This window comes from Diorhabda carinulata, chromosome X, assembly GCF_026250575.1.
Source record: "Diorhabda carinulata isolate Delta chromosome X, icDioCari1.1, whole genome shotgun sequence".
Classification (NCBI taxonomy): domain Eukaryota; kingdom Metazoa; phylum Arthropoda; class Insecta; order Coleoptera; family Chrysomelidae; genus Diorhabda; species Diorhabda carinulata.
This window is the reverse complement of record NC_079472.1, coordinates 63,540,529-63,554,884: the sequence shown is the minus strand read 5'-3', so window position 1 is coordinate 63,554,884 and position 14,356 is coordinate 63,540,529. Positions and strand designations below refer to the sequence as shown.

The 14,356-nt window shown below is 34.0% G+C and overlaps 1 protein-coding gene across 2 annotated transcripts; it reads right to left on the bottom strand.

The window, feature by feature from the left end:
* Positions 1-246: 246 nt before the first annotated feature.
* Positions 247-14,124, bottom strand: LOC130902060 (all trans-polyprenyl-diphosphate synthase PDSS2). Of its 2 annotated transcripts, XM_057813865.1 has the most exons (6): positions 14,039-14,124; positions 12,339-12,544; positions 9,284-9,516; positions 6,242-6,550; positions 3,484-3,711; positions 247-2,082 (listed from the first exon to the last, which is right to left on the bottom strand). In XM_057813865.1, the coding sequence occupies exons 1-6, from the start codon at positions 14,066-14,068 to the stop codon at positions 1,895-1,897; spliced, it is 1,194 nt and encodes a 397-aa protein (XP_057669848.1). In that variant the 5' UTR covers positions 14,069-14,124; the 3' UTR covers positions 247-1,894. The 2 variants fall into 2 exon arrangements, with proteins under 2 accessions (XP_057669848.1, XP_057669850.1); XM_057813867.1 differs by lacking the exons at positions 12,339-12,544; positions 14,039-14,124 and adding an exon at positions 11,285-11,360.
* Between the last annotated feature and the right edge of the window lie 232 nt (positions 14,125-14,356).

The following is a 14,356-nucleotide window of genomic DNA, read 5'->3' as shown; positions in this document are numbered from 1 at the left end:
AGCCTTCAACAAAATGTATCAACAAGAATATACAAATACTAAGAGAAGGCTTGTCGTTGAAGAGGCTAAATTTAGCAGAGTATGCAGAGTGCAGATTTTGCTACGTAACACATTCACTTGAAGTGTGAGAGACTACAGAGCTCCAGAGTATTACACGAGGAGGTGTATAAAATAGAAAATGAAGATCTTCTACACTTACATACATACAAATTTGCTCTAAAACTATTTTGTAAAAAATAAAAAGGATGAAATAAACAAGTTTATATTTTTTGTTGAAAATCACATTTTATCAAAGTTTTTTTGTATAAATAAACATAAGAGAAAAATTGATCCTACTTAATTTTCTAATTTTGTATTGTTACGAACTTGTCCATGACATAGACCATGAAACCGGTTCTGTTCAATTATGTTGATAGAATTTAGATTTTAGTGAACGCGCTGGGTACACATTCCAAGAAAGCCTTTGAATTGTTTTACAACATCATTTCTAAAAAGGTCTTTTTATTTATTTACAACAAATTCGAGATAATGAACATTCTGGATAAGATTATAATGTGTATGAACGAATTTCTAGCAACCATAGTAGTCAGTGAATAATTGGATGTAAACAGCAGATTTGAATAGATAATATAAATGAGTGAATAGTTAAGTGTATTAAGTGTTAGTGTATAAATGAATTAAGTAAATAAGTAAGAAAAACCGAGTGTATATATTCACACCACCGTTTAAAAACTGTTCAAATAAAAAAGAAACACATTTTAGCGTTTAATATTATTCAGTACAGAAAATATAGTTATTTTGATTTGATTAAGGTCGTAAACTGATAGATGTGCTGATAAAAAATACTCCCAGCAAAATTGTCGATATTCGAGAGCAACCAATCCGAAACACTAATATCAGAACTCCCTACATTCATCTAAAATGAATATAAGCTGCTATGAAGCCGAAAGGGGACAAATAGTTGTAGTGAATTCACATTTGCAAATGTTAGACAACTTCTTCGTGCAAAACTGAATTGGTTATAATCAAAGAGCATGGTTCCAGCAGAGCCGAGCAGCTTCACACTCGTCCAATAGATCTCTGCCACGACGTCGTGAAATTTTTCCTTGATCCAGAAGAAGTGACATAAGTTGGCGTCCCACGCAGTTCCGATTTAACACCTATGAACTTTCTAGTGAATTTCTATCAAATATAAAGTTTACGCTAACCATTCGACTTCCCTGGCATAATTAAAAGTAATTTCAGTTCTTGATTAAATGAATGCTGTTAGCGCAACGGTATACATTTCGAAGAAATAAATTCCCAAGAAATTTGTTTTAATAGGTGATAAGTATTTTTTCAATAAACTGCTTACTTTTCTTAAAATTATTTTTTTTTAAATTTGAACTATCTTTTGAGATAGAAAAGTCACGATAACATGTCGTGGCAAGAACTTGGGAACATATAGCAGATGGTAGTGCAGCCCTCCAACCCTTGACTTATAAAATTGAGTAGAATTTAGTTTTGGGAATGCACCCAATTTTTAAACTCATTAAGAGCAAACAACAAATTCACTCTAATTTAGAGGTGGATAACTCAAATTGACCTGCTCATTCACAGCAACTAAATCCTATTGAAAATTTAAGCGATTAGCTTGGAAAGAAGGTTAAAAGGTAATTTAAACAATGTGGCACAATTTATCTAGCACCAGCAGAATGATGAAACATATAACATACAACAATATAGTTGGAAGGAATGCAAATTGATTCATTTGTGTGATACCTTTCTATACTTGAACATAGTTCTGTTTGGAACAAAAATTGTTGTATTGAAACTATCTCCATTAGATAATGAAATAATCAGTATGGAAAAAATACATTTTTATGTTTTCTATGTTAAAAATATTCAAGAAACGTCAATCTTGGATGGCTACTATTATATTTTTTAACGCAGTTCTCGCGTCAGATTCTTTTAGTTCGTTAAGAACTTCTAGCGCTGCTTTAGAATGATCTTTCTGCAAGTTTTTGGTCATATCCAAAGCTGGTCCGCTCATAACTGCTTTTCGAACGGCCTCGAAGTCAACTTGTTCAATATCGTCTAAACCTAGAAACCAATAATTGAAATTTTCGCTTGCCAAATCGATTCAAAAGAAATTTACATAAGAATAACAAAACAAGAAGAAAGCAATAATAAGGAAAATAAATAAAAGATAAATATAATCCCATATCCGTCGTTTCACATAGGCAAAGATTAATGGTTGTTCTCTTCAGAAAACAGTCGAAACCTGGTTTGTAATTTTTTTTTCTATCTTTAACTTCGTTTCCCTTACCAGAGAAAATAAAGACAATAATAGACAAAAGAAAAGAAAAACAATAAGGAGACTACGAAACAATATAAAAATGAATACGGATGACATATTGGAGACATGGAAGGAGTTTTTCGAAGAAAAATTCACTTACAGAGACGGAAATAAGCGAAAAGAGTAGAAAAATTGGTGGATGAAGGTGAATTATAAGACGATAGGAGATAGGGTGAAGAAGCAATATTAGAATAAGAAAAGTTCGGAAAAAAGACAACATAGAAGCTAAACTGAACAAATATTGAAGGCTGTTAAAGATGTTTCATATAGCAATGAGATCAAAGAAGAAAAGAAACTAGAAATAACACAAATAGTTAGAGCACGAAGAGAAAGATGGTTAAGTCAAATTTCCAGATTGCCAAAAGAGAGAATTGTGCCGGATGGAGAAAGAAGAAAAAGAATAAGGGAGTGTCCAAAGAGCTATTGGCTACAAGAAGTCATGCGGGATATAGATCAGGTAGAAAGGATTGAATGGAGAGAAATTGCAAAGAACTGGATGAAGAAGAGAAGATTGAAAATAATGATTTAGAACACTTATAGGAGAATCATAGACAAATACTATGAGAAAATACATTGTTGAGGTAATGGAGGAAGAATAAAGTATATATGATGAAAATAGAAATCTTCAAAAAAAGGAAAAGAAATATATGAAAGTAGTCGGAAGATGATCGAGAGAACGGAGAGGGAATGAAACAAGAAGAAAGTCTTAATTCTCTTCTATGTATAGTAGTCAGGGATAGGATAATAAAAACAATAAAACATAAGGACTATAACTCCAATACTTTGCGGCACGAAGAATAAGTGATTAGAAAGTTTCACAGGGTTTGAGACGCTACTTGAGGTCTATGACGAAATTATCGTGTGAATTCAGAAGAGATGTTGAAAATGCAGTGAGGGAATTATTAGAATCTAAATCTAAACGATGGTTTTACCAAGAGGTTGCTAAATATTGGGTTGAAACCATAGAAAACGAAGGACTAACCGATATAGCATGAATAATGAATTTATTTTATTTCATATTTCCACACTGTATTACCAGGTATTCTAACAAAAAAAAAGACAAAAAAGTTCACCATTTTTTGTCTTGTAATCTCCATAAATTGGTAATAAACAAAATAATAATTAATAAAGTATGTTTCAATTACCTTTTTCTATTAAATTGTACATGTCTGGATTATGTTGAAGGGCAAATAACACTGGAGCGCTGATTAAACTGAACGGTCCTGTAGATCCTACTGAAAATGGTTCTCTGTCTAAACAAGCTTGCCAAGCTAGAGCCAGATGTTTTCCAAATAAATAACCTTTTTGTTGCAAATCGTGTGAATGTCCTGCTAGTTTCAAAGTTCCCTGGCATGATTTTCCCAATAAGCTACCTGAATAGATAAAAAGCCCATTATTTAGAAAAAAATTGACCCTTTCTTTAAATTGGATATAATATCAGTACAGTTTGAGGCCAAATACAGGGTGTTTCGGGACTCGATGCAAAAAAATTCAAATTCAAAATATCGATATATCGTCTCGAGCGATTAGAAGACGGTTTTAAGCTCCAGATGGACGTCAGCGTGTCTGACGAAGACAAGGAGAAAGGTTTGCCAGACGTAATACATACAGTTTTACATGTTTACATTACATGTTTTACGTAATACAGACGTAAAACATGTAATGCCTTTTGCTCTGTTTGTTGGGCCTAATTTTTATATTCATGCAGGGCAACGCTCGTCCCCACGTGACTAGACAGGTTATTACCTTACTTACATGATGTCAATATCTCTTTATTAGAGTGGCCACCTAACAGTCCAGATAAGAATCCTGAAGAACATCTATGGGACTATCTCAAAAAGAGGATTTGAAGTTATAATCAACTCATAGAAGTCGCTATTGAAAAATTGGTGAATATATAGCAAGCTTTTGTTGAAAATTTGGTATCAAGCATGCCAAGACGTATGAATGCAATGATAAGTAGTAGAGGAAGGCCTACGCGGCATTGGGGTTGACCCATCTTCTTTTTTTTTTCAATTTGAAGGTATTATAGAAAAAAATAAGGCAAATTGAGGTTATGTTAAGGTCATATTCGATTAATTTCTAGGGGTTCATTATTATTTCAATGCTCTATAACTTTATTTTGTGTTTATATTGTTTAGTTTACTTAATTTATGTAACAAACCTGTTTTAATACCTTCCGTTAGTATTTTTAATAAATAATTACAATTTATTGTAGTCTATAACTTAATGCGTGCGTTTTTTTTTTCAAAATTTGAACGTTGAAATTGAAAACTTCCCATCCACTGTTTTCCAAATAGTTCTTAACCGGAATAGAAGCGTTGGGCCGAGCGTTGTCATGATGGAAAATTATTGCCTCGTGTCTGGTCACATATTCCGGGCGTTTTTGGGGTACTGCTCTCTTCAAACGGATTAATTGTGTTCGGTAACGTTCTCCAATCATGGTTTTACCCCGATTTAGCAGCTCATAATACAGCACACCCTTCTGATCCCACCAAATAGAGAGCATTACCTTCGGGCCATGGATATTCGGCTTTGCTATTGAATTGGAAGGTTGGCCGGATTTCATATATGATTTTTTGCGCTTGGGGTTGTCGTAATGGATCCATTTTTCATCACCAGTAACAATACGATGCATAAAGGACTTCCTTTCGACGTATCTCGGCTTGAGTTCATGTGGAACCCAATTTCCTTGCTTTTAAATATATCCAGCTACTTTTGAAATGGCTGCTTGAGTGAGACCCAAAGATTCTGCGAGCTCTTCTTGTGTTTGGCAAAAATCTCCATCGATTAATGCTTCCAGTTCTTCATCTTCAAACTTTTTTGGCTGCCCAGGACATTCATTATCTTCCAAGCAAAAATCATCACTTTTAAATAGTGCAAACTACTTTTGGAACGTTCGCTCAGCTAGAGCATGTTCACTATAAACTTCCACCAAAATACAATGACTTTCGGCAGCATTTTTCTTCATATTAAATTAATGAAGAAGAACTCTCCGCAAGAACAGTTTTTCAGGAATAAAGTTCGACATATTTGAGTTGTTGTTGTTAACGCTTTAAATGAATAACATATACTGAAAAGACGTACGATAACAGTAGCTTTCCAACGCAGATTCGGAATATTGGAACGATGTAATATTATACAAGTTACGCCATCTCTTATCAAACCGCACGAATTAAGTTATAGACTCAAAATGTTTCTCTATGGCGAACTGTTTCCTTGGCATGTACAACGATCTAAAAATCTACATATTTAAATCACGAATTTTATCGAGTTAAACAAAGAGTATCATTTTGTTAAAAAAATCGATTGAAAAAGTCATTTCTGCTATATTTAGATTGTAAAGGTTGTCCCTGTAAAATGTTAATCATCGGGCATGAGCCGCCCCTAGCCATGAGATAGTAGTGTAGAATTATTTATTCCGTCAAACTACATGGTCATATATAATCATCCCTTAAATATTCATAATGTTCGAATGTATAATTTATAAGACAAACTTAAATAGAAGTTCTGATTTCGCAACTTTAAATGCCTATGACTCAAAAAGGGGTCGTATGAGACATTACTTTCACGTCATCTACTCACTCCCTTTTGCATCAAGTACTGGAACACCTTGTATATACGAAATTTGGTAAATACTTCTTTCAAAGTTTGCTACTTTGCTAGCAATAGACGTATCTCAACGTTTTGCATATTTTTATCGATTTTTGAGATCGATTTTTTTTCCAAATCATTCACACTACTTGTCAACAGCCTTAAAAGTTACTACATCATCATCATAAATAGATTTTAACATTTCGGGAATGCATTGCATAAAAAGTTTCATCAGATCAAAGCACTTCTTTTGAATTGATAATTCATCAGATTAGACTTTACATATATGATAAATCGGTATTCACTTACCCGCATTCAAGACATGCCGTAAAGTCCATTCGGCTCTAGCATTACCTAAAGCTTCATGAACAACCAACGGTTCCAAAGTGTTATCTACAAATTGTTCGTATGCTTTAGCTGACGGTCTCGGTTTGGCGGGAAGCGGTGCATTTTGAATATCTCTCGGTTCGACAAACTCTGCTTCGGCCAAATCTCGAACCGCCGAACTCATTAATTCGACCAACTCTTGATTTTTTAAGTTAGCTAATTCGACACAACTGTTACTCAAGAGAAAATCGCCGGAAAGAAGTGCTATTTTATTTCCTGATATCATATCACCTACGAAAATAAAAATTAAAACATTATACGACGTAGAAACGTTTCAAATATGTCAATCCCAAAGTCTCATTCCACTTGATAATTGTTATTATTATTCGAAAGACTTGCAAAGAATTAGAAAGATTAATCTCAGTTGATATAATAAACTGTCTGGAATTTGCGTTATTTTTTACCACTGAATGAATCAATATAGAAAAAACCGGGTGGTTTTATTTAAAAAAAAAATAAAGAAATTTGATGTTTATGTTAAGTGAAACTTTAAACACTTTTTATACCCACCCTGTATAAAATGAAAAATTTCTTAACATAGAATCAAATACGTCTGACCTTGCTAAAAGCAACTGAACAGAAACCATTTTTATATCTTTAAGAGAATCCTCGAAAAAAAATTAATTTATAAGGATCTGAAACGATCAAATTTTTTACAAAAATATTAGTTACTCTTAAAGTATGCATTTTTCGAAAAAAATTTTCAGACAAAAAGTTACTAAAAATTTACGTAGATATCAGAAATGTATTAATATACAGGGTGTTCTATTTGAAATAACAAAGTTACAGTGGGAACATAATATTCGTAAGCTTAACAAATAATTTCCTATTCTAAGCTAAAAAAATTGTTTGCTCTTTTTCTTTTGATGGATTGCACACACAAACTTTGTGCAATTTCTACATCTAGTGTTGACTTTTTTGTCACAGTTACGTGGATACTGGTAACACCTTGCTCGTTTTCTAACGCCTGCCGCACCTGCATCTTGGGGAAGATCAACTTGTTTGTCTCAAGCTTCGGATAAAACGCCACAATCTTGTAAAGCTCTTATTACATGTAATTTATAAAAATTGAATTTGCCTCGTTTTTCCATGTTGCTTTCGGTAACGCTCTCTTCCAGTAGTAGAAGAAATGAACGACGACGTAATCTATTTTTCTTCTGGAACTCAGGTAGATGCAAACATTGATAATTCTGGAAGCCTGGAAGGTACACTAAGCTACGGCAGTGTATGTTGTGTGTTAACAAAGTGTTAATTGTTTCGTTATAAAGTAATTTGCAAGAGGGAAGCTTGTAAAAAATTATCTGTTGATATCTCTCTATTTATCCATTCAAAAACTTCCCCGTGTACATTTGTAGATTACAAAGATCAGCTGCTTTTAAGTGTACGGTTGCCCAAATTTTCATGCCATAACGCCCCGGTTTTGATTTTATAAACTGTCTGAAGGGGCACTTACCCCTAAAACAAACTGGTTGCTCAAATCTATATCTAGATATGAAAAAAACGGCCGACGTATAGATCGGTCCATGGACCAAATTTCTCGGGTTGATCCTTTTCTACATCTCAGTGCCCCAGCTTTGATCAGAATGCTTATAAAGCTATCTAGATCGACTTTTTTGTCATTCCAGTTATTGTTATATTTAAGGGCTTCTTAATATTTCATCTTTGTCACTTGATACGGGCAAATGGTACAGTTTGCCATTTTAGATCAGATATTGAAGTATATACGAGCAATTTCAAATCTGGAACAACGGTTTGAGGTTATAGTACGACAGCTTGAGGAGTTGGCTCTTGATCTGAATCTTTTTCACTTACTATTCCTAAATTGTCCTTTATTTCCGAAAAAATTTCATTGATATCGTCCTCAGATTCTTCATCCAAACCGACTGCGAACGAACTATCTGTATTGGGGTTTTCAAACTATTCTACTATTTTTTTCCAAATTTGGCAGCTCTTAATGCCCATCTGGGGTCTCAGTGGGTTCCCACTTATATCTAACTGCGTAATATTGCGACACTCTTGCAACGACTGCTCAAAACACTCTAACACATGATACGTTTTGTAATTTTGAGCACATAGCTAGAGGCGTAGTTGCCAGTTGTATTTTGTTTCAAAAATATTGAGGAAAATAATGTACTGGGGCCTTCGAGGATTCCACATCGGCAATCAAACGTTAATAAAATTTTTTTGAAAACTAGTTACGGTGTTTTTTCATCTGTATTGGGGTTTTCAAACACCTCCTCATGCTCGAGTGGGGTACGATCCAATCTAACTCAAATTTGCATCAATCACCTTATTTTTTTTTCAAATTTGGCAGCTCTTAATGCCCATCTGGGGTCTCAGTGGGTTCCCACTTACATTTAACTGCGTAATATCGCGACACTCTTGCGACGACTGCTCAAAACACTCTAACACATGATACGTTTTGTAATTTTGAGCACATAGCTAGAGGCGTAGTTGCCAGTTGTATTTTGTTTCAAAAATATTGAGGAAAATAATGTACTGGGGCCTTCCAGGATTCCACATCGGCAATCAAACGTTAATAAAATTTTTTTGAAAGCTAGTTACGGTGTTTTTTCATCTGTATTGGGGTTTTCAAACACCTCCTCATGCTCGAGTGGGGTACGATCCATTCTAACTCAAATTTGCATCAATCACCTTATTTTTTTTCAAATTTGGCAGCTCTTAATGCCCATCTGGGGTCTCAGTGGGTTCCCACTTACATTTAACTGCGTAATATCGCGACACTCTTGCGACGACTGCTCAAAACACTCTAACACATGATACGTTTTGTAATTTTGAGCACATAGCTAGAGGCGTAGTTGCCAGTTGTATTTTGTTTCAAAAATATTGAGGAAAATAATGTACTGGGGCCTTCGAGGATTCCACATCGGCAATCAAACGTTAATAAAATTTTTTTTAAAACTAGTTACGGTGTTTTTGCACATATTCAAAAAGCAGATTTACCTGGTGCATCCACTTTTATTGGCGGTTGTAAATTGACCAATCCTTTATGTACCAAATGGCTGGTGCGTATCATTTCAGTAACTTCGGCTAAAGCCCTTTGACTGTGGAGTACTCCAGCGGATTTATCTTCTTCCATATCTGGTATATCTGGAGAATGTCCAGCTGCTTTTGAAACTAACAAAACTATTAGACCCCATGCTTGCATGTTGTTTTTCCCATTAAAAAACAAACCTCTGAAAAGGAATATAACAATTTTTATTGTCAACAATGGTTATTTTAAGGTTTATCAAGGTTGCCTTTTAAGTTTTCAAAATCGAACAATTCGTGAATTTTTTGGCATTGAATAGAAGACTGTTTACAATTGGTTTGCAGAATTTTGTCTTGGTATAGCGTCCGTCATTGATGGCGATAAGGTTAAATGATTGATGAAGATCAGCAATTGACTTACAGACAGATAAAGGCGTCGCTTAGGATATCACAGACTGCGTTACAAACTATTTTGCATGAGCATTAATTTATGAGAAATATATTTTCTATAAATCACGTCAAACAACGCGATTTATAACAAAATGGCGTCTATTCTGCTATTCGCAGCGATCTCCGAAGACGCTCGCAATCCACTAGTACGATAAGGCCCTTATGTGACCCCTCTTAAAACTGAAATCGTCATGATGTTGCCGGCTGACATAAACGAAGCCCTAAGTACTGAAAAGAATTGAAATAACCAAGTAAAAATAAACATAAATAATCTGAAACTAATTAAGTGAAGAAATATATTTTTCTACATGTATCTAATAAAACCGAAAAGGCTATTTTCAAAAAGTTTTTATGTTGAAATAAATATTTATGAAAAATGTATGCTAAAGCACGAGATAGAAAAAACTCGGTTGACTTAAAAATTTCCGACTTAACACATTTTTAATTATAATAATTTTTATTTTTCGTCCTTTTAAGTTCAAACACCTTTTTAACCCTTCCGAATAATTGTTGCTGTCTTTCTCCTCAAAATAAGCGTTTACATCCTCTTCTAATGAAAATCTCTCTCTTGCGATTAGAATTTTAAGGTTAGGAAACAAGAAAAAATCGCTAGGAGACAGATCTGGTGTAATTCGTGAATCACCGAAGTGGATATGGTGATGGAAAATCACGTTCTTTTGGGGTGATTACCAACAAAGATCAGAAACAGAATTAATGCTGTTTACAGTGACTTATGTCCGTCATTTGTCAAGTTGTTTCACGTAATAATTTTTTCTCAGAGATTAATACTCGCAATTTTATCATAAAATCATAATTTGATCATTAAATTTTTTCTCATTTGTATAAAATCATTATGGAAGAGTGCCAAATAAGAGAGCGAAATTCAATTTATAAACGCATCATCGTGACGTCAAAAGACACGACGTGGATTGATCGAGGTTCACGCATAGTGTTGGTTAGGTTTGGAAGAGAAACCCTGTTTATTTTTTTGTTCCCAAAGTGTTTTTAGATTCTGTTGAGAATTGATCAAATTGACAACTGACCCGACCTATTCCAATCTTGACCCTATCTTTACCTCACACTATTTTGTTTTATATCAGTAGTTCTTAATCTTTTTAAGCCGCGACCCAAATTTGAGAAATATGTTCATGTCGCGACCCAAAACAAAGTCAAAATTTTTTCATTACTTTATTTTAGATCGTATTTTGAAAAAATTTCATTTCTACGATGATTATTTTTTTAACTAATTTTTTATTTATTTTTCTAATAATAAAGATAAACAAAAGTACTTTTCGATCCAAGGAAAATTTAATTAATAATCAAGTGTTTTTAATCATTTTTATTGACCAAATTAAAATTTATTTATAACTTTTTGACAATAATTGACATTTTGAAACACTGATTCCAATTTAATCCTTTTTCTTTAAAAAACGAATCGACCCTAAGAAAAATATCTTCATGTTGTTGACATTGGTTTGCAAAATAAAATATCCTCTTGTATATCTGTTAAACCTGGATACCTACCGCACGTAAATCATGAGTTGAGCATCTTTACTTACATCTGTCGTTTCATTGGCAGAATTTATAAAACCATCACTACTTGGTGTATTTCGATCAAATGTAAGTAGAATTGCACTATAATATTTTTATTTGATCCGTTTTTGTGCAAAGGAGATTCCATGGATGGAATCGGAAAAAATAGTCCATGCCAAAAAGCAAAGTTTCTGAAAAGTACCAAACAAGTGATGGCTACAATATTTTTGTACTGCGAAAGTATCCTTTTGATTGACTTTAAGGAATCAAATACAACAGTGAACGCGGAATATTACTCTAACTAAAGTAGTTGCTTCAAAAAAATTTAAAAAAGCGCGGAAAAGTCAGCCGAAATGACTATGCTCCAGTCCATACTACTTCGTTTTCCAAAACTACTGTACACAAATGTAGCTTCACACACACGTGCGCGTGAGAACCCTCCCTGATAAATTCACGGATGGGTACGAAGAAGGACATTCCACCCCTGTCATTTTGACAGGTCCTCATCCTCATTTGCCTCACAATTTCGCGCGTAGACTCTCCCCTCTTCCCAGAATCTCCCAGAATTCTGGGAAGTCTTCTTTTTGTTAAGAGTTAGCCTGTTGGCTATACATTCTTGGCTTATGTGTGCTTCGCTGCCTCAGGTAAAACTTTTCCTACCTTCCTCGGAGAGAAAAGATCTAATCCAAGTGGTCCTTCGCCTTCTCTATAGCTGTCCCCGATGTATAACTCGGCACTTGTTGATGAAATGCGTAGTTACCGTCTCGGGGGGTGTCCTCTTGTGATGTGGCTTCATGTGGAATGAACACCCACTATATAGCACTGATCCTACCCACCTACTTTTACATAAGAATTTTTTTTCTATGCTAGACTGGAAACTCATGGACCGTAATACGTTTATGTTTACATTGTATTATAAAATATAGTTTGAAATTAGCTTTTTTTTAACAATTTTAATATTTTGAGAGATGGATTCTGACCGACAACGTATTTTCTGCATCCGTAGACTAGTTCAGTACAATAAATCAACAATATTTATACTTACTTAGCAGTTTTCAACAAAGGATGATTAGAGCCTACAAGTTTCCGCAATTGTAGCGCCACATTGGCAATTTCGTCACTCAACAACCATCTTAAACTCAAAAAACTATTTGGATAACCAACAATTTTTTCTGCTTCGGTCACTGCCCGATTCCAATTCGGTTTTTTCGAGGATGGTACATTTATGCTACTCGATCTTTCGGAACGCACCTGGTACACGACACAAGAATTCGATAATAAATTTTTCCGAAACAATTTATTAGAAAATTTTGAACAGGACATTGTTAACGTACCTTTTGGAACAAAATACTTCGCAAAAATTAAATCGTATAACGAATTTAAGAAAGTGTATAATATTATACAAGGTGATGTTAGTGAAAGTTGACCCACTTTCCAAATAAAACGTGTAGATTTGTTGAACGTCGAAGCCAGGAATCTATATATTATGTAGTAAGTCGATTGTCACTGAAGAAGCAAAAAATACGGTAAAATTGAAAAATAACAAAGGACTCTGCCGCCTACAGCGGCACCTCTATTAATAATATTATTAATAAGAAAAGCAGCCATTTATTTCGATGTGCTTATTCCGTAAAAATTTTGTTGGATTTATTTAGTCTTGAAAGGTCCATACAATAAATTACTGTCAAAAGAGAAGTTCTTTGGATTCATTTTTTTGTTGGATAAGTGGAATTTTATGTGAGAGGTGGTTTGGTTTTAGAGAATGGCCCTGATATAGGAATTTTTTAGCTCTGCACGACTTGCGTTCGCATTGTGTGTGCCTTTGCTGTTTATCCTTAGTTGAAATAGAGTTTAATGAAATGAAAAACAGGGCCTTCTAGACCATTCGTTGTCTCTAAAGACAAATAACAGTCTGTGCTTCAAAAAGGCAGTCCCTAAAGGCAAATGACAGTCTGTGCAAAAGCAGTCCCTATAGAGTTATTGAGGATTTCTTTTGACAAAACAAAATCTCCATAGACAAATAACAGTTTGTCTTTGAAGGAGACATTTACATCAAAAGACGCTGATTGATTTTTTGGAAAGAGGCGGTCTCTAGACACAAATGGCGATTTAATTTGGAAAATAGTCTAATAACAAATGACGGTTTGCAATTCGATAAGACACTCCCTAAAGACAAGTTAAGGTTTGCTTTTGAAAGAAAAAACATTTTCCAGAGACAAATGATGTTTTATTTTGATAAAGACAGTCCCTAAAAGCAAGTTGAGGTGGTTTGCTTTTGACAAAAAACAGTTTCCATTGACAAATGACAGTTTATCTTTGAAGCAGACATTTTCATCAAAAGAAGCTGATTGATTTTTTATCTTTAAAGAAAAATGGCGATTTATTTTGGAAAATAGTCTAATAACAAATGACGGCTTGCAATTCGATAAGACACTCCCTCAACTATTCATATTTATATAAAATAAATGACTAAATTGATAATATTTGCCCAGATATTGAACTATTAGTCATAGTTTTTACCTATAATAATTGAGAATACGTGGCAACACTGAAATGGAACAATCTACAACTATATGAAGAATAAAGATAACAATTGTTAGTGTACGTCTAATAGAAAGAGATAGTCGATCTCTAAGGCGTAAAAAATATGAAATAGCCTCGTTCTCAGGTACCAAATGGTTGAAAATATTTACGTAAAGTTCTAGCTTGAACCCAAAGCCCTTTATATCTATATCTAAGTAGTACCTGGTACTTTACAGCAACGTTCCAATTCATATATATGAATTTGACGTGTACACGGAAAATACTTTAATCACTAAATATTAAAAACTAAACGTGAGATTAATATTAAAAATATTAATTTAAATGAGCGGGAAACCGTCTTTACAAGCGGTGTCGTGCTTCGTGTGTGGCAATGGGGTGGAGTAGAGCAAAAAATTTTATCTTTTAAAATCGTCTGGTGGTTCCCACAAAAGGGAAGATTTAAAACGAAATTTAATTTTTTCACATCAAGGAGTAGTTTTCACACATAAAAACAAAAAATCACGCGGTAGATTTTGAAAA